The sequence below is a fragment of the Hoplias malabaricus genome, chromosome 11 (assembly GCF_029633855.1).
Source record: "Hoplias malabaricus isolate fHopMal1 chromosome 11, fHopMal1.hap1, whole genome shotgun sequence".
Taxonomy (NCBI): Eukaryota; Metazoa; Chordata; class Actinopteri; order Characiformes; family Erythrinidae; genus Hoplias; species Hoplias malabaricus.
The window spans coordinates 32,150,715-32,171,865 of NC_089810.1; the positions used below are offsets into that span (position 1 = coordinate 32,150,715).

General features: G+C 39.8%; 1 protein-coding gene across 2 annotated transcripts in view; it reads left to right on the forward strand.

Moving 5' to 3' along the window:
• Positions 1-21,151, forward strand: part of cntn5 (contactin 5) — a 301,937-nt gene that overhangs the window by 160,967 nt on the left and 119,819 nt on the right. For both annotated transcript variants that reach the window (XM_066685167.1, XM_066685168.1), the window contains exons 4-5: positions 7,275-7,398; positions 8,906-9,081. In XM_066685167.1, coding sequence (XP_066541264.1) covers positions 7,275-7,398; positions 8,906-9,081 — 300 coding nt within the window. The remainder of the gene's footprint in view (positions 1-7,274; positions 7,399-8,905; positions 9,082-21,151) is intronic.

The window sequence follows — 21,151 nt, forward strand, 5'->3', positions numbered from 1 at the left end:
TACAGTTCTACATGAATTGTTTTTTCTTGCCCTACGGTTAACCAATTAACAAATATGGGGTTCTGAATATTAAAATTAAATGGAATGCACATCCCTAGCTAAGTGCCTTAGAGACCTCTGCTTAAAGAAGCTAGTAATTGAGTGTTGTATTTATTTATGGTCACAATCCCAAGCTCGTGTGAGATGTTTTACCATGATATTTAGACAATGTTGCAACTCTGGCATGCTGCAGGTTTCCACAGTTGGATGTTTTCCTCCTTTCACACCTAAAGGGCTTAGCAGTTAGCTGATGAGTTGAATCAGCTACGCTAAAGCAAGGGAAACTATATGCTGACCGCTGCTGGACTACAGCTGGCACTGCTGTTTGACACTCCTGCTTTAGAGGGAATACATGCTTGATTAACCACTCAAGTGCTGTTCTTTTTCTGAGGCAACAAAATAGACGTCCCGAGCGACTGAAAGCCTACTCACAAGAATGGCCCTCATTAGCGTTTGGCTAAGCCTGAGGACGACACTTGCTAATAAACCTTCATCCCCCGTTCACCTCTGCAAGCTTACAACTAAAAATGTGAATCTGAATTTACTTCCTAAAGTTAGAGACCTGACATTTTATTTCCTGCCCCCCATCTGATTCAGAGGTTAGCACACAGTAACCATGGAGTCTTTCATCTTAGCGTTTTATAAAAATAAGAAATATGAGATATTAAAGCAAGAGTCTGTTAACCTTGAACAGCAGAAAGTCTGAGCGCGTCCTGTGCGGAAGCAACAAATTGCTTTGCAGGTTTTTTTTGAAGGATTCAGCAGAGGGATGGCTGGCCCTGGCCCATTTGTCCTCCTCCTGTGCTTGTGGTTTATGTATAATTTGGAAGGTTTCTTGCATTCTGCTGACAAGAAGCTTCTGAGATTCCAGTCTGCATTTCCACCGAGACAAAACTGAGCCTCTTTTTGTCACCAGACGGCTGTTAAAATGATGCTTCAGCACAAAATCAAAGCTAAACAAATCTCTCATCAGCCCAAGAAAAGTCAGTCAGCCACGACCAGTCTGGAGTCTGGGGGTTTTCTTTATTTAATGCAATTTTGCAGTTGAACTATGAGCTAATGTGCTAAACATGCTATTGTCACATACTCGCCTACTTGTAACCTTTTCAAGTACCAGCTTTCTGTCCTGTAGGTGTTAGAGACATTAAATGCCAATTGTTATCTGGCTCCTGTCAACATCTCAGGAGACAATTCCGGCTTGGCAACTGTTTTGTAATAATTATTAATTTTTTTTTTTTTTTCTGACACTGTAACTTATTTTTCTTTCAAAATTCTACAAAAATTGTACAAATATCATTGTGCCAAAGGCTAATTTATTCATTTATTCAGTGTAACAAATCACATAAGCAAGGCTACTTGACTTTTTACTGATTTTGTCATTGTCCAAAGAAAAACATTTCTCTATTTTTGTCCTTTTAAATTTTACTACATCCCATCAGTTGTCCTTCACATTGTGTGAAATATTCATGATGAATGGATGAATAAAAATCATCCAGAATTACTTGGAATAAAATATTTTTTTCCATTTTATCCCATTGAAAGTTAAGATTTTCAGATCTTTAGATTTTGTTCTGAATCAGGTAGAGCAGATCTCCATCTGATTCAGCACAATATTTATATATATTCTTATATTCTATATATATTCCTATATATATATATTTTTTTTTTTTTCATTCTGGACAGTGAAGTTTTCTTTTCTTTCTCGACAGTGAGGTTTTTTTTTTTTTTGATCCTGGGCTTCCCTTAAAGTTGCAACAAAGTTTTTACAGCACTGGCCATAAACAAAAGGTAATGGGGGTGGTTTTCTTACCCTCCTTCAGAAGCTACATAAAGAAGTTTCTGCAGTTCAGGTCCCAAGGGCCCAGAGTAGCAAACGACAGAGTCTCTATTCTCTCTAAAATAAGTCAGTGAAATATTACAGTGATTCTGAAGCAGCAATTTTATGGTATACGTACTACCTAGTGTTCCTTAATCTCTGTAAGCAAGTGTATAAAGATTTAGGGATGTTGTTTGCGTAGTGCAAACAAGAGAATGATAAGATTTAATTACTTGCTAACTTCAAGTTTATAAAATCATTTATAGACATATAAAAAATCACCTAATGATGATGAACCTGATGTAAAACACTCACTATCATGCTCAGTGTTTTTAAGAACACAGACTTTTGTGCTTGGAACACTGCAGTTTTAAAGTGGAAATGCTCAGCCAAGGCACTGACTGCTAATTTCATTCATGATATGCCTTCTAACGGATAAACAATAGCAGACTCACATGCTAACAGTGCTAATCACTTTTCAGTAGAGGGCTTCTTTAATATAACTTCTGAAAGTTTATAAAAGCATAAAACACTAGTGCCATGATAATTTGTAGATCCATTCTGAGCTTTAATGTCAGATATATAAAGGTGAAATACTTTACAGTGAGAGAGTTTGAATGCTAAAAATGGCTATAATAAGTTACTCTATGCTTAATTTGCTTTCATGTTCGAACATAACTAAGCACTGAAGTCATGTAGGACTTCTAAGCAGCTGTGAGCTGTTTGTTACTGAAATAATAAAACCAGGCAGGATCTTTGTGTTTTATGAACACAGTGTATCTAACATCTCGCCACAAAGCCAGCAATGAGACACACTTCAGCCCAAACACAAGTCCAATTATTCAACTCCACAGCACGGAGCTGGTTTTGTGTACAGAATGTGAGAAGAAGATATCACAGTCAAGCAGGTTTTTGGCAAAGCAGTGTGCGCGGCAAAGAATCACAAGCTGCAAAAGCCAAGAACAATACCTTGCCAAGCCAAGAGATGGATTAACGTCTTATGGGCACAATGCAGATTCCACGTCTGGAGTGCATCTGTGTGTATCAGCAATGAAAATCATATAGTAATTTTATCATTAAGTGTGATGCTCACGTATCATCATTGATTATCTCATCTATCTGTAAGATTTTACTTCTGTATGTATTGCCTCTTCTGAGTCAAATGAAGCCTCTTTAGCTTTACTATTTAGACACTTGTGAAATGTATTTATTTATTCTTTTTTTTTTATCTAACTAATGATGCAATTAATCACATTTAAATTGATAGCCTCTGTGATCATGTAATTACATGCTTAGTTACACAGTGAGCTAATGTCATGGACATGGATTATGCCAAATCTGGGACTTAATACTAGCCATAATCCATAATCAAAATGCAAATTGCAGAACCTGTGGCGAATCCCATTTGGGACTTCTGTTTAGCCTTGTCTTAGACTTCATCTGAGTCTGAGAAAGTTATACATTGAAGTGTAGTTATGAGGTGAATTACATTACAATACATTCAGTTTGGATTGAGTATTGAGGTTTAAATCTTCACTTCATATACTGTTCATCTTATCCATTTATTTTAAATTCAAGAAATGGCAGAAGCAGGGCAGAAATTTAAAATATGCTATATAAAGACATATATAAATGTATATACATGTAAATACATGTATAAATAGTAACTTCAAGAAATTTAGATAGTAATTATGTATCCCCTGCTTGCAAGTTGTCACTGTCCAATAAAAAGCATGTATCTCCAAAATGGTAGATTTACATGTGTAGTAAAAAAAAAACTTCCTACTTTCATTGAAAGTCATTGAAAACAGGTTTTATTCCATGTAATGGAATGGTCGAGGATTACATGAAAAAGGCAGGGAGATACACATAGGGGTAAATAATTTACAGAGGAAGATTGAGAATAGTGTCTGCAAGTGTCAAGAAGAAGACGACGAGCTAGCCAGCATATGGGTGTGTAGGAGTGTTTGTGCTTTGTGTGTGTGTGCTGTGTTTTTTAATCTGGCAGATCGTGGGTTAGCAACGAGGCGGTCAGAGGCATACATTCTAGTGTTTGGATTGGGGGCTCACCCAAAGCCTCATTTTGTTTAGCTCGGCTTAGTTAACAAAGCTGCTAATTGCAAAAATTGATCAGCTTCGGTTCAGCAATTAACAGCCCGATTCAAACACAGTGCCTTAATCTCTCCTTCTGGCACAGCAGCTATAAATGTCACAGGCTTCTGTCTCTTTGTTTTGACTCTTTCTGAAATCTGCCTGTAAATGTTAATTTTCCATGACCAGTTATTACTGATTTTGTGCAAAAGTTTGGCTACCCTTTGTTGATCTATTTTCAACTTGTACTGACTATTGAAGTAGCAGGCAAAGGGGGCAAACAAAAAATGCAGAGAAGTTTTTGCCCAGTAAACATAATGGGCAATATTGAGGTCAGGAAAAACCCATTGACCTAATGTCTGTATTAATGACTTATCGTAATACGTGTAATTACTGTCACATACCAACCACAGCTATGTTCATCTTTCTGCTCTTTATTTTATACACCTTATTAAATGTTGAAGCTGTAGCTTACTAGACTCTCAGCCACTCGGGCAGTGGGAGAGGAGGTCAGTGTGATGACAGCTGTGCAGAAGAACAGAGAGAAGAGCCAGAGACAGCCATGAAGCAGCCGTTGTGCACTGGGGGATTCATTATGCATGCAGTGCTGAGCATAAATAATACAGAGAGAGTTTAGATATCTAACTCTTAGAGTCACTGCAAATGGCCAGGATACGTGCAGACACTGTGCCCATGGGTCTCCCATCTCTCTCTCTCTCTCTCTCTCTCTCTCTCTCTCTCTCTCTCTCTCTCTCTCTCTCTCTCTCTCATGCGCAGTCACACACACACAAACACACACACACTCATGCGTATATCCTCCATCCTCCTGTACAAAAATGTTTGCAGCTCCTCAGTTATATTTAGCCATTACTTACTCAAGTAAACAGAAGCATTCAGCCTAGTGTCTTCATAGCATTTCTTTGATTCCAAAGCTGGATCATACATAGGGCATTTTTATTTTCTGCTGCTGGAAGCAATGGTAAGGATCTGAAGGGATGTAGGAACTAGAATTCAGGAACAATGTGCCTGCCACATAGAGCCCAGGCCTCAATGTCACTGAATGTGTTTGAGTTTATTTGCAAAGTACTGAAGGTTTTCTGGGTGTGACGCAGCAGGTAGTGTCACAGTCACACAGCTCAAGGGACATGGAGGTTGAGGGTTCAAGTCCCACTCTAAGTGACTGTTTGTGTGGAGTTTGGTGTTGTCTCCCCGTGTCCGTATAGGTTTCCTGTTAGGTGGATTGGCGGCTCAAAGGTGTACATAGGTGTGAGTGAATGTGTGTCGCCATGTGAAGGACTGGCGCCCTCTCCAGGGTGTGTTCCTGTCTTGCACCCAGTGATTCCGGGTAGGCTCCGGACCCACCCTGAACTAGATAAGTGGTTACAGACAATGAACGAATGAAGGTTTTCTCTCAGATATTGTCAGATCCCCAAACATTTGTCATTTTTTTTTTTACTTATTAAGAATTTTTCCCTTCTTTTTGAAAAGTGAAGCTGTTAAACTGGTCAATACATGTAGATTGTTTCTAGGCAACTTAAGCATTTCTAATAAACAGGTAGCTCTTGGTAGAAATGCAAAAGCTATATAGAAGGCATTATAAGAAGCTTTTGCTCCTGAACCTCAGCAAACTGCTGTAGTACTGTGTGATATTGAGAGATTCCGGATTGTGAGATTAAGTGCAGTATGGATCAGCGGATGTAGACTGGATATAATTAAAATTTATATCCGCTAAAATGCCGCCTAGCTTACCATTGTGATATGATTATCGGCAGCTTAGCGGCATCTGTGGAGACATGCTCACACTCACGTGTTTGTTAAACATTGTGAGAAAGCAGATCCATCCCATCAATGAGTGTAAAATTCACCAAACTCCAGCACAGAGGCTCACCAGAAGACGTCTAATTGGAAAACCTCTCAGTAAACCCTGCAGAGAAACGTTTTTGAGTTCATCTCTGTGGCTGTGAGCGGAGCGCTAGCAGGATTCAGAGTGGAGATGCTTTGCTGTGTTTTCCAGTAGGAAGCTTGGCTATCTTCTGTCAGGCTGTACTCATGTGAAAGTGGGACAAAAACAATGTTCCATGTGACAGTCCTGGCCCCTGTTGCTAGTGCTAGGGAGCTACCCATGAGGCCAGAACACAAAGCACATGAACACAGCAGACTAGCACTGAAAGACACACTGGGAGCAATTCATCCTATTATCTGAAAGCATATGAGAATGAGGAACTGGTCAGTCAGATTTGGCCTGCCGATGTATTTATTCTATCCTATGCTGGAAAAGCTAGGGTACATATCAGAGTCCAGCAGAGAATTCCATTCTTTCAGTTATTCAAATTTTGTTCATAATGAAATAGTTGTGATGCTAATAGTCAGAATAGGTTATTATTCCTCCAAAGTTTCTTATGAAATTAAGGATATTTATTAAGTTGTCTCTGCTAGGTAGCCATAGACAACATGCTGGAACTTTTCTACAAGTATCTGATGGCATTCAGACATGAAAATATCATTGATTCATTCTGGGGGAAAAAAACACAGCTCATCCCAAAAACTTTGAATGGTGCTTCACCACTTTTACAAAAAAAAAAAACAATTCACTGATGATTGCTGGAGTTCTGTATAATTACCTGGCCAATATTTGACAATGTGAATTATAAATGATTATCTGAATGAATATATTAATATGTGTTTAAATAAGTGCAAATTTCAAAATTGTGCCAGAATTTGGCCAAAAGTGTACCATCTGTTCCAAAAAATTTAAATTGTTCACCCGGAAATGTAAAAAACATTAAGACCTACATATATTACTCTCTGTAGATGCTAAAACCTCATTTGTATTCAATGTTTTTGCCACCTACACATGTAGTTTATTGATATGTGGACATGTAATATTTTTACATGTCCAGGCAGACCTCTTTAAAAGGTTTTACCCTAAATGGCATGCCACATTTGCAGGCTTTTCCAGCAAATGTCAGTAACTTGTTTCACATCACCAATTATAGCCAGTCTACATAAGCCAGCTGCTCCATTTTTCAAGGAAAGGTTTTTGTTTATTGTAAACTTTGTTTCATATACAAAGGTTGAGTTGTCCTGATAGAACAAACTGAACTTTTAAACCAGCTCTCAGAATGAGCATTGCCCTATTTTCCACATGGCTGTGTTTGGATTAAAAAATAAACATAAATGCACCGCCTTTAAGTAACCATAAGTGTGAGGGGCAGTCTTTGTGTGAGAGTGATATAGTCTTGTATATGTAATGTATACCTGGACTCAAAAGCACTAATGCAGTTTAGTAAAGAAATCTGAAGGGTTGTATTTTGTCTTCTGTCTCCAGAAAGTGAAGAGTTTGGGCCAGTGTTCATCCAGGAGCCTGACGATGCTATATTTGCCCTGGAGTCTGAGGATAAGAAGGTCATGATGAACTGTGAAGCAAGAGGCAACCCGGCTCCCACCTACAGGTACAGGCCTTATCATCTCATCAACATGGATAAGACATGATTAAATTGGATAATAAATGGTATTTAATCTAAATCCTGAGTTTTACATCTTTAATTCTTAGACCTCAAAAGACCCTGACATTTCACATAATTTGGCATTAAGTCAGTGAGAGGGGTCTGAGCTTTTGAAATCATGCGCTAGCATTTGCACATTAGCTCTGTGATAGGCCCAAGGTGCTGTGTTGTATGAGCACAATACTATTTGAATGTGACACTTAAGTAGATAATGCAAGTGTGGTTGGGGCAGTGATCCAGCAGGACCAGAATGTCATACTTTAGATGTTCACTACCTGAGATATTATATTTATTATATATCCACCACTTTTATCAATGATATAATCAATATGGTGTTAAAGGAACTAGTTTTATTGCCCCAGGATTTGGACCTCAATCTCCAGCATACAAAGATAATGTTTTCCACTATCTTATTGGAGTTGCAGCTCTATTTAAGATCTCAAGAGACCAACTACTCTGTACTTACTTATTACTAATTACTTGTTATTAGACACATTATATTATTGACACCACAGTTATAATGTAACCTAAAAAAACCCGCTCTGACCTTGCTCTCTTTGAAGGAGCCAGAGGCTGGCATCAATCAGCACAGCAGATGTGACTCTTAGTGTACTCCTCCAAGCACACTGAGTTGTTTAATGATGTCACATTACTAGCGGCCTCAAAAGAATCAGTTGCTGGCTACACTTGTTTTGGAAAAACATGTATTAGCTTATGTTATCCCAACTTGGTAGCATCATGTGATAGAGGAGGGGCAGAGCAGAGGGTGAAATGTTCGGTTGAAAGCCCAGCACTCTGGATTTTCATCAGGTTAGAAGGATCCTTTCTACACACAGGGGGCAGTATAGAGCGATGAAAATGATGCATCCTGAACTGACCCACTAGCTCTGATCCAGTATTGAGTCAAAGATGAATTCACTGAAACAGACCTTGAAGGATGGCTAACCATATTAAAAACTAATACACAGTGACCAAGAGGGCACAGGGTCAGATCCAAGACCATGGGGGCAAGGACCTGAGATCTCTCTGTGCATGTTCCTGTTCAGCATGCATTTGATGGTACATGTTAGGGCACTGGAGAGCACCTCAGGTTCTCAAATGCTTGATCTATTGGCTACCTCCTGGATAAATCACAGAACTTGTATAGAATGAATAAAGGGGCCGCCCAGACTAATTGATCCTGTCTTGAGTGTTTCACCAAACTGGCAGACACTGATACGGTTTAATCATGGCTCGTAATTTAGATCAATATCACTGTCTAGGCTTTTAATGCCTCCAATCAGGGCCCTGAGTATTCAATGCAAAATACCTGTTTAGCATCAGTGAAGTATAAAATAAAAGCATGAGGAATAGCTATGTTTATGATTATGCAAATCAATTAGGATCATCCTGTTGCTTTCAGGATTGGTTTCAAATGTGCTGTATATTCTTTACCACCTTTTTGTGTTTGCAGTTGGCTGATCAATGGAACAGATGTGGATGTAGAGGCAGATTTCCGCTACAGTTTGATTGACGGGAACTTGATAATAAACAATGCCAGCGAAGCCATCGATTTTGGGAAGTACCAGTGCAGAGCGGAGAACAGTGTTGGTGCCGTCCTGAGTCGAGAAGCCCTCCTGCAGTTTGCCTGTGAGTAGCAGTATCTGCTGTTTGTTTTGGGCTGTTTGAGACGCAGCTGGGTAGTGTGTTATGAACAGGGTTTGTTCTAAATTAGGTCCTAAGAGAAAGATTGTAACTGCAGTGCTATCGGTTTCAAGATGAACTAACTGCAGAAACATTTTGAATTGTAAAAAAAATGTTTTGCAGATAGTCTCCACTTTTGTTTTCATTTGTTTTTCAATTATCAGATATGTTCATGCTGTGAAAATCCCACCTGGTGATTAAGATGTTATCTGAAAACTCTGTGATCCTCTTTTAGCTTGCAGAAAAAGCTGATTCCTGCCGCTTCCTGTTATATCCCTCACAGTGTACCAGTCACACGCCACATGCTGGAGATTAGCCCTTTTTTAAACATAAACATTTAGCTGGAAGCTGCCTCTTTGTATCTGCTTAATTTAAGATACGCTAGGCTGCTTCAGAAGGAAGATGAAGTGAGGCTGGCCCTGCGGTCGCTTGGCTGCTTTCTTAAGAACAGGCCCGGGGATTGTCCCTATTAGCTGCGAGAGTGCCCTTAGCGCCATGGCTCAGAGACCAGAAAGCGCATTTCTTTCCCCTGGTAATCCCCTGGCTTGGCTCCAAAACATCAGCACAAGCCAAGGAAGCGTACAGCACGGGGCCAGGGGCACAATGCTTGGTGGAAAACACATTGTTAGTTTACCTTCCTGTTCCCCCAGAAGATGGCCATAATAGCCTTATTGGCATGTCTACAGGGAGCACATGCTTCACTATTTCTTGTGCACTGAGTGCTTTTCTTTGGAGAAGGGAGAAAACATGGTGTAGCATTTGATGTAACACATTCTTCTCGCATGGCGAGTCGGCCATGTGCGTACAGGCAGCAAATGTATTTTAGCTGTGGTTAGGAACCACATCATTACCAGCCTCCTCACAGCTTTCAGGGGCTCTGGGGTTGATATGAAGAGGTGTAGAGTTCAACATCTCATGCCTACACAGAGGATGTACACACCCGCCTTTTCATTTCTGCCCACCCCCAGAAATGGATAGACAAGACAAGATCTCTAAGCCATCCGAGATTTCCCCATAAGTCTTCTTATGAGTTTGTGAGCTCACTGCACCTGCTATCATATTCCTACCACCACTGAGGGTTCTCTCTGCTGCTTTCTGATTTCAGCAGACTCATGAAACCAAATCTTCTGTGTGGAAAATGTCTGTTAGCCCAAGGAAGATGGATTCCATTTTGAAATCACAAGGATCCTTCTTCACAGAGAGTTGCCATTATTGCCCTCAGTTTGTTCATTTAGTCGTCACCCAGATTTCTGTAAAACAGCCCTGTGAAATGTGTAGGTAACTGACAATATACAGTGAGAGGGAATGGAACTAACAATTTGACTTGCAATTCAGTGGTATTTTGTTCAGAGTGGACTTGTATTTCGAGTGCAGGCAGTGTATTATATTACAGGACATTTTAGAGTGACATGAACATTAGGGATTGGTACCATTCACATTTGTAATGACAAAATATGCAAAAGAGACAAGAAAGAAATGTCCCAGGTCAAAATAAACATAGTGATTTGTGTCCTGAGCCAAAATCTTTACATGGAGATACTTATTGTTGATGGTCAATGTCAATGACTTTCATTAAATTTGCTCACATTTTTGCTGGGGTCCTTGGCACTATTTCTACAGTGCTGAGCCTAGAATGACAACAACTGGGTTTTTTCTCCTTGTTATACATCAGTGAAACATCACAATGATTCACAAAGTACACAATGAAGTTGTACTTTTAAGGTAAAGTGAATGTAGTGTTCCTTAAATGAGCTTGAGAGATCTTTTGTTCTCTGTTCAGCTTTGCTTAAATAAAACTTGAGAAAATCTACTTGAGAACAGGATGCACAAATCTGATGGCACACAACTGTACTGCAAAGAGCATTGTCTATATCATGTTTTGAAAATTGCGACCACATGAGTCTGTTTTAACTTGCCTTTGCTCTGATTGTGTGATCTGAACTGAAATGTGGCACTGATTTGACATGACCGGTACTCAGTAGTACTCACATACAGTACTAATCAAAAGTTTGGACACATCTTCTCATAAGTCATTGGTGGAATAGAGCTATCACTGTATAGAACTGTGTACCAGCCCTACCTCTGCACAACCCAAGTTATGGTCTCAAACACATTAAGAAGGTGAGCAGTCCTACATATTAACTCTTGACGAGAGCTGTTCACGGCCACAGCAGTTCACTTAAAACCATTCCAAGTGACGTGCTCATGAAGCTGATTGAGAGAACGGTGAGAGTGTGCAAAGCTGTCATCAAAGCACAAGGTGGATATTTTGAAGAATCTAAAGTATAAAAATATTGATTTACAATGTAGAAAATAATAATTAAAAAAAAAGAAAAAAACATTGAATGAGAAGTTGTAAATCATTCAGTACGTTTGAAAGGACCGACTGGGATGCCCAAGCTTCTTTTTATAGTCACAGTCGATAGAATTGTTGCAGCCAAATTCAGTCCTATTGTTGTGAAGCTCCATACATTTGTATCCCAGAGGAGTAGTGAGTGCTCAGAGACAGTTCGCCAAAGCCCAGCTTGGGTCATTAGTTGGGTCTGAGCAAGTGTCCTGAAGTGGAGAATGGTGAGATGGATGGGTACATGGTGGTACTGATGGGAAGCTGTGAGACACAGTTGTAGGGAACCACACTGCAAGTCTAACTGATGGATGGTCTCCGGCTTACAATAGCATGCACTTGGCTATGTGTGAAGAAGTGGCTCTGCCTGAAATAACGGAATTGAAGGTGTGAATTTTTTCCAGCTTGGAAATGAATGTGCGTTAGGAGTTCGGAAAGTTTCCACATCTATTTCCACTTTGCCAAGACTTCCAATGAACAACCTGTTCCAGTTTTTGGCGTCCTTGCTTCCTCCCTGGCTGTAACCTTGCTTTGCTCTCCTTGGCGGGGAATAGGAGCCTGTCAGAGAGACAAAAGAAAGGCCCCTGCAGAAGGCATTGGGATGCAGAGCTTTCCCAGTTCTCTGCATAACGAATAGTGGCCATTTATCACTCTGTTGGAAACTCAAGGATCTTTTCCTCTTATTGGCATGGGGCAGTCTCCCGTGCCTGATCGGGCACTCCATTCAGACTCAGCAAGAGGTCAGATCAGAATGAATTAAGCTTTATTTCTGAGCCTTTTCACATGAGACAGCACTCAAACTGGGTTACGTACCAGCCAGGGCTTTATTTACAACCTGGGGTAGGGAAACAATCAAGATTTGTGTGTGTATTTTTGTTCTTGTGTGCATTTTCAGTAGTCAGAGGTAATAATTTGTTTATTTATTTCCACTCAAAGTCATTAGGTACAAGCTGTTTATTTTCCACAGAAAGAAAAGCAAAGAGAAAATGTAGATACTATTTGTTTGCATTTTCTGCTTCTCTGTGTCTCTGCTTATCCTATTTGTTAGAGATGCTTGGGATATAAATTTTTGTTGATCTATTTCAAATTGTTCTCTATACATTTATATATCCTTTCAGACCCACATTATTGTGTTATTTCTGTAGAAGGAAATATTGTTCATTATGATATTCAATAAATATTACAAATCTAATGTTTCACAATACATTGTAAGCTGTGTAGTTAGCTGTCCAGTTAAATTCTCATCATTAGAACCTGTTTTCCATGCTTAAACCACTCCAGGGGTCACACAGCCATGAAATCAGCCAGCAACTTAATGGATGCAAACAGGTCCTCTGTGTGAAGGCAACATTTAGCTTGCAACTTTTCATCCGGTGTCTTTGATTGAAGAGGTAGGCCATGTTCTCACTGATGGTCATCCTGTTTGTGGTTTTTCAAGAATGCCCCAGTCCTCCGATCCTGGCAGCTGATGCCTCAGTCATCCTTTGTAGAGGGATCAATCCCCCCAAAAAGCACTCTGCCAGGGAAACCAGTTGAAGTGGAGTGAGTATCCACCACCCCGGGATTTTCACAAGGGTGGGGAGGGCAAAAGAAAAGAAAAAAAAAAGAACGATAGAAGAGAGACAGGAACAAAACAACAGCCGTGGGTTTCAGCATTCTGCCCACAGCTCGTGTACTGTGCCTACCAACCTTTCCCTGTTGGACCTCTTTTTTTTTTTTTTTTTGCCTCTCTTTGTTTTGAAATTCTGAGAAGCTGAACTCCTAGACTCGGGCTAGTTTGCAGGCCAGGCTTTGAAGGCTCCAGGCAGAAGGGACTCTTCTGATCCGGCTTCCCTCGCGAGATCCTTCCCCCTCGCAGCAGACAAGCAGGAGGATGTGACTGTGCAATCGAGCCTCAGAGGGAGAGACAGCATCGCTGCTTCTCTCACCGTTCATGAGCTCCACTCTTTTTGACCATCAAACACACACATGCCAGAAGTCCTTGAAACACATCATTCAACAGGAGAGCAGCTCCACTGTGCTAGAGCCAAAAATAAATAAAACTTGTCAGATTTATACAACATCAGTGTGACCACAAGAATGAAAGTTTTCATGCTAATTAAAAAGGCTGTTAACTTCAGCCAGGTAGAACTGGAGTTGAAACCAATATTATTGTCAAATTCAATATAGACTACAAGTAGATGTGAGGACTATATTAAATGAGGCAAAATGAGACTGAGACTGTGTGCTTATGTATGTGAAAATTCTGGTAGCCCTGGTCAAATGATATTTGTAGTGAATGTTGTTGTTATTATTATTATTATTTTAAAAAGTACACAGTGGTCACTGTAAACCCAGAAAATACATAGCAATTCTTCATCAAACTTTACAGTCAGTATATATATATATATATATATATATATATATATATATATATATATATATGTATGTATGTATGTATGTATGTGTGTGTGTGTGTGTTTGTGTAGGGAGAGGGAGAGAGAAAGAGACAGAGTGTAGACCCTGATATTGAAACAAACACACTTATTTATATACACCATGCTTATAGCTGCAGGCTGTGAAACACTGGAGTAAGCTCTGAACTCTTTCTGTTCTGAAGGGTTTGGATTGCTGTGACAGTGTGTCAGTGGCAGCTTGATCCATGAGCTCACATCAGTTACTGCTCTGTATGGAGCATCAGCTGAGGAAAGCACTTTTTCACCCCCTCTCTATTCCATCCATTACTGCTAAGACACAACATATGGCCATTGTCTGTCTTTTACAAGAGAGGTTGTTAAATTGCTAATAGCCTACTTACCTGCTGCTGGCTTCGTAGAGCTGACAATGACAAAAAGTTGGGTTTTTACTAGTATGCTTCTGTAGGACCCGTCTGGATTTTACATGAACATTTTATTAATGTTACTAGCACATTCGTTTGTCTTTGTTTGTTAAAATCAACATTGACACAAGTCTAATTTAATTCAGTTCTACAGATTTGTGATTCACACACTCATCCTTACGCTCTCAGAAAAAAGGTATGGTTGAGGTACATTATTGGTCACTAAATGTACATACAGTGTAAAAATACCTTTAAATGTACAGTGGTTTTAAAGTCCAGTTGTGTTCCCTATAAGGTATATTTCATTCTTCAGAAAGAGATGTGAACATAAGATTTCATTGTAGAACTGTGTAAAACAGCAACAACAGCGTACGAATTCAACACAACTTTAAGTGCTGTAAGCAAAGGTACAAAAATTGAGAGTACCACCACAGTGAGAGCAAAAGGTACCATTACAAAATGGCACCTGTCTCTCTTGAGACAGCTTACATTTTTTATACTGCTAGACATTAATGTGAAGTTGGTATGTAAAAGACCATACCCAGGATTCACACAGTTTGTGCAAAATACAATTCGCCAATCCTGAATGTACATGTGATTTTCTGATGCTGATCCAGCATGGAAAAATGACTCTGAAAATGCCCCTAACTCTAAACATAACACTAACTATAACTCTAATCTACAGAACTGTCTTTGTAAGTCTTCTTCACTTAGTAATTATGAAATCATTATTAATCATAACAAATAAAAAAAACCTCACCTGCTTGTGACAGTCAAACATGAGATTTCATCTGTCCTGTTTGAACATCTGTACCATCTGTACAATGGCAGTAGCTAACTTTTACACAGAGAGAAATATCCTTTGTGAAATGGAAATGTGTTGTGTTCTACATGCGGTTTTGCACATGCAGAACTACAACATTGTGAGACATACTTAAATATTGTTTTGATATGTGATTACTATTTTTTTTTGTTGTTTTTATATATTTTAGCTTATGTTCCAACATTGAAAATGATTTAAGCAGTTGGACTTGGTGGAGGCCAGAGCCTAAATTTGGTGAGACCAATGGTCAAGATCATTTGAGTTGTAAAAGTAAAACATTCATTGTTAGTTTTTATTTCAGGTGTCTCAATTGCTGCAACCTCAGCCGCATTAGTGAATGGATTTTAGAGGAATACTCTCCTAGACAGATATACAGTGTACAGCAATTTTCTGAGATTGACAGATGATTACCCAAATGAGAACAGTTTCAACTTGGACAGATTCACGTTGTATAGCCCATCTGTCTTTTCTCCTTCCCTCCATATCGCTGAGGATGGATGAATATTGATTGCTGTAGTTGTGTCTCACATTACAGATTGAGTGCTAAGAAGAAAACGAGAGTACAAAGTGTAGAGGGAAAAACATCTAACAAGTCAACAGATTTTAATCTCTTTCCTGACTTCCAGATGAAGGCTCTGTTTTCTCTGCAGCAGCTTCTCACATAAAAGCCACGCCTTGGGTTTCTTAACAGTTGTTTAAATTACCTCCGTTGTATCAAGACCAGCAGTCTTTGCCATTTACTCTTGATATTAAGATAAGGGAGGGTAAAAAAAAAAGAATGACAGTGTTGAAAAACTGAAAACTATTAACCCTATTCACCATTTAAGGACTCTCACTGTCAGAGGAAACATTATATATTTCATTTATTTTTCCATCGTCCACATAGGGACAACAAGAGAAAATCTATTTTTCCATTTAGACTACAGCAGGCTGCATTGATTAGCTATGATTCACAAGCCGTGAGTGAATTGACAAAGGTGGATAAGACGCTGATATGGAGAACAGGGAAGAAGCAGTGACAAGGACTGATAAATCAATAGCCAGCTTCATGACAAGAGGGTCCAGAAGCTTGCCATTTCTTACCAAGCCTTTGTGACAGCTTGTTAGAAGAAATCATCCTCCTAAGGCCATACATTACACCCTGGCCCATATCCATCCTGTCCCAGCAGCTATAGTGCTGGAAAACTGCAATCACTTTCACAGTGCACAAGCTGGTGAGCAGTAAATTCAATATCCCATAGCATATGATGAGCAGCTGCCAAGAATATGACATGAAATATTATCCTGTGGAAAGGTACCAGGTCCATTTCCCCTTCACAGACCACAGTGTACCACAAATATCTGCCAGGAAAGAGCCCTTAAATGAGTGCAGTAATGATGCCTGTGTTTCTGTTGTAATATTGCATGGATACTCTGGTGTGAATTCAGCATTTTGTGTAACACTTGTCTATCCAAATAGTCATTGCTCAAAATTTTCTACAGAGTGTTATATTACAGGAGTTCTGTTTTATCAAACAGGGCCTGTCCGATACAGTCAGCCAGTATTAAATTTGCATGGATTCATCTGGTTTACAGAAATGTATTTTATGAACTCTAAATTCCAACAAGACACACATCTCCTCTGATTTTGGAGGATTTGACTGGTTTGATAATCCAACATTGCAACCTCAACCATATAAAAATCTGTTTAATATAAAACTGTACCCTTTAAAGTTACCCCCCTAAACAGTTAACAGTTTATAAACTCATGTTCATCATTTATATTTAGAAGTTATTTCCAAGATTAAAAAAAAAAAAACCTCATTCAGAATGTACAAATCTATGAATATTCTGTTAGTCTCGACCTCTGACTCCACCTACTTCTCCTCCCCTCTCCTCATATTGAAGCAATTGGTTTTTATAGGTGTGTGACGTATGAACCCTGTATGACTGAATCCATGTTTTGGCATCTTTGGGAAGCTTCACTTTCAAACTGAATTCCCAGTCACAGCGCTGATTGCTTATGTTTCTCATGATGTAGCTCCTAGAATTCTAACAACACAACACATACATGCTAATATTGCTAAATACTTGATTTTCACTGGAGTTGGGTCTTTAAACTGACTATTCTTCATGGTTTTTCTTCTCTTTCAGTTAATGTTTTTTTTTTTTTTTTTGGTACAGTTCAGGGTAAAGTATAATAAGCCATCAATAAGCTCTCAGTATGGTTGTTTAGTTCTACTGATTCTGTTCTTGTTTTGTTTATCAAAAATCAAGCAAATTAGTACCATGCAAAGTAAGCAAACTAAGCAATGTATTATGAGAATCCCTTGAGCTACTCCATCATCATTTTTGCCATATTCTTTGATTTGTTTTGTATTAATATCCTCCCTTGAAATAAATAATAAAATAATGTTACTTACTAACATTACTTTATCGGTACCAATAAAAAAACAAAAGAAGATCTGCTTGGGCAACTCTCATGTAACCCACCCTCTCTTACATATTTTTCAGCTTCAGAGGTCTTAGTGTCGTTTTATATTCCTTTCCAGCCAGAGCATTTCATGGAGAAGGGAGCTTTGATCTGTCCCTTTCATGACGTGAGGCGCCCCTAGCCTGCACTAATAAACATGGCCAGCGTGTCCGCTGACACATCTCTAGGGAGAGGCGTTCCAATTCCCTCGCCTGCGTGTTGGACCCAGCGCGTGTTTGTGTGTGTACTCATGCTTCAAATGAACATTTTAGCCTGACAAAACTGTGGCGTAAACAGGGCTCCTCGCCACTCAGACGCTCTGGGTATGAAAAGCCTTAGATTAACAGCATCTTCGAGGCGACGAGTGTTAACCCATTTCCAGCTGAAAGAGTGGCAAGCTTATCTTCTGGGATGTGCTCACGCTCATTCAGGAGCACCCAGCCATGCAGCATTGAGCCGAATTAAAAGTGTACTGCATTCACAGTCTGAAGAACCAAGGACCCTGCTTACGCCTCTATAGGTGCTTGTGTCCACATGATCCAGCACTAGGGCCAAACACAGCCTTTTGTTTTACTGTGAATAGCAGAATCAGGAGGAGAATAATAACAATGCCAAGACAGTTTCAGCGAGCAGTGGTGCATCACCATGTCATGTTCTTAGATCCAACCGGTACATTTTCTTATTTGCCACAGTTTGTTACGAGTCCACTTACACTTTTATGTCCCTGTTCCTTGGCACGACATCTCTGCTCACATCCAGTGACATTACTATGTGCTTTCTGTTTAGGAAATGAACACTGAAGTTCTCTACTATGGACATGTGACTTTAGATTTTTTGCAACAGTGTGAAGAAGACCAGCTTAAATGTGTCTGATTGACTATACACAGGGTACACAAGCAGGGGGCTTGTGGGGGTCCTTACCATTGAAGAACAGGGTGAAAGAGGCTAGCACATATTCAGAAAAACAACAAATAAACTACTGTTTACAATTGTAAAATTATGAAATGTAAGTAGTGTTATGTTATGGCTTTTTGGTGTATTTAATGTCTTAGGTTTGCTTAAACTGCATCTTACCTGTGATTTATGACACACTGTGACACACCCTGTTGTCTAAAATTTGAAGTTCTGCTAAATGCAGTCTTTGGATTGCAGGTCAATAATAATGTGTAGGTAAATTAAACTTAACTAACCTTACCCAACTGTCACATTAATTGGCTTGAAATCTAATTTCACATTTTCATACCAGAGGAGGTGTGAGCAGTGATCCCGAGCAATGCCATTTCACTAGGGACAACAGAGTAGCCCAGTCACACATTGAATTGCAGTATATTACAATCTAGGTGAAGGTGGCCCATTGTCTTATTTTACACAAAAGAGAATGGTGTTGGTAACCCCAGCCCTAACCCTAATATCTGAACACCCACTCTACCAACAGACTCTGTTCTGCCTTTGATTCCAGCCTCTCTCTTTCCCATATGAATACCCTCAGAGTAAATTAGCATACAATGAGGTTGTTTATAACCACACCCTTTGACAGAAAATTGATGTTGAAATTTTGACCCCAAGGTTTGGACCTTTGTTCAGGCCTTATATGCCATGTAGAGTGCTTTACTGCACTGTCAGGCCCAATTGTGCATGAAGAAGCTTCATTCTCATTTAAAAGAAGGGAAAATGGGGCATGGAGAAATACTGATTATACTCAGAGTCTATGAGTATATGTTTGTGTGGAGGTTATTGGAGGTTATTGGAATGAAATAATGTATTATAATTTTTGAATAACTCTCTAGACTGCATCTAGACTACAATTTTCTCCCGTTTCCTATGTGGGTTTCCTCTGGGTGTTAAGGTTTCCTTCCACAGTCCAAACACACAGTGGTATGTGGATTGAATGTTCAAAACTGTCCCTAGGTCTGAGTGACTGTGTGAGTATGTGGTACCCTGTTATGGACTGGTGCCCCATTCTGAGTGTGTTCCTGTTCATGAGCCACCACTTCCTGAACTGGATAAGCAGTTAAAGACAATTAATGAATAAATGAGCATTTGTGTTATTATAGATTATAGACATTTGGACCATGCCTGGTCAGCGCACCCCGTGCCATAACCCGAGTCAAGCCCAGCTCCTGAAAGTTGGCACATGTCCAGCCTGCACAACAATTACCAGTGCCGTAACTGATCTGTAAGTGTCAAAACTCATTTGGCCCAATTGTATCTGCTATATGGGGGATTCAAGCCAAAATGGTTTCTTATGTAACAAACCTAAGGAACCAGTCCTGTTAACTTACATTGTGTGGGTGATTTCCATTTTATTATTAAGAAGACAAAGGAGAGAATTTTGAAGACCTTTATCTGCAGAAGGTTTGCTAAACGAGCAGTGGTGAGCTGTCCAGGGGTGAAGCATGTTTTGCAGAGTTCCAGTGAATTGTGGTAGCTGACAATGCATCACAGACTCCCCGCCACTGGCTGTGTGAGGCTTCTGTGTCTACATTTTCCTTACATGACCGAAACAGCATCGATGACCTCTGCAGGGAAGAGCTTTGTGTCTGCAAGAGCCCAGACATGAGAAAGAGCAACGGGGTGGCAAGACAGGCACAGGAGAGGAGATTCGCAGCCATAGCCATGGTTGACAGTGAAAGCCTGCAAAGAAAGGAGGCTATAGGAACGTAATTTGAACTTTGGGCTTTGTTTTTAAGACTTACCCCAGACTGTGTTGGGTGGTCACCTACAACTTTGGAACTATGGCTGAATTGCTCCAAAATTACCTCTTGCCATTGTGTAGTGTGCAGCTGCTAGTAAAACAGAAATGAAAGAGAGATTTGTGTGTGTGATAAGCAGAGTCAAATGTAAGCTTGTAAGCTCAAGCTTCAGGGGCTAGTATATTTCAAAGGTTAAAGGTCCATGCATATTATTACTAGAGGGTGACTTAAATATGGTTAATATTTTCTTTAAAAGAAGCTAAGCTATTGCTAGAATCCCATAAATATAAAAATGTTTTGTCCTAATTTGTGTGTTGTAATATAACAAACCTAACCTGTTACTGAAAGCTAGAAATTAACTCGTGTATAAAAGGACAGAATAAAAAGCTGACAATGGGATCGAAATGGATAAAATGGGAAGGATAAGGTGAAAAAAGAGAGGGGAAATTGGAGAGCGAAGAAGGGAGGCATGGAAGTGCTAGATGAGCAGAAACCTGCCCCTGGTTGGCACTTTGTCATGGGCCCCCTGCTGTGTGACATCACTGGTGTGCAAAATTAAAATTGCCTCATATTAGTCTGAAAGGGGATAATCAAACGCCACCCACATTCGGCTCAGGAATAGTAGCACCGTAGACATTCTGAAAGCTCCTGCTTTCGATATAAGCCCACAATGCAGCGGCAAAAGAGATTAATTACCAACACGTCTGCCTCTGCCAATGCTCTTTCACACGGCTTACAGCAGCTAGAACAAAAAACTGCTATTTTTTCACTGTGCAGCTGTCACAAGTTCTACTGCCACTCACGCTGGCATTCACTGAGTGTAAATGAGTCAACTTTGTTTGTTTCGCCTCTTGATCCTGAGTGTATGAGGCAGGTTTAGCCTCTG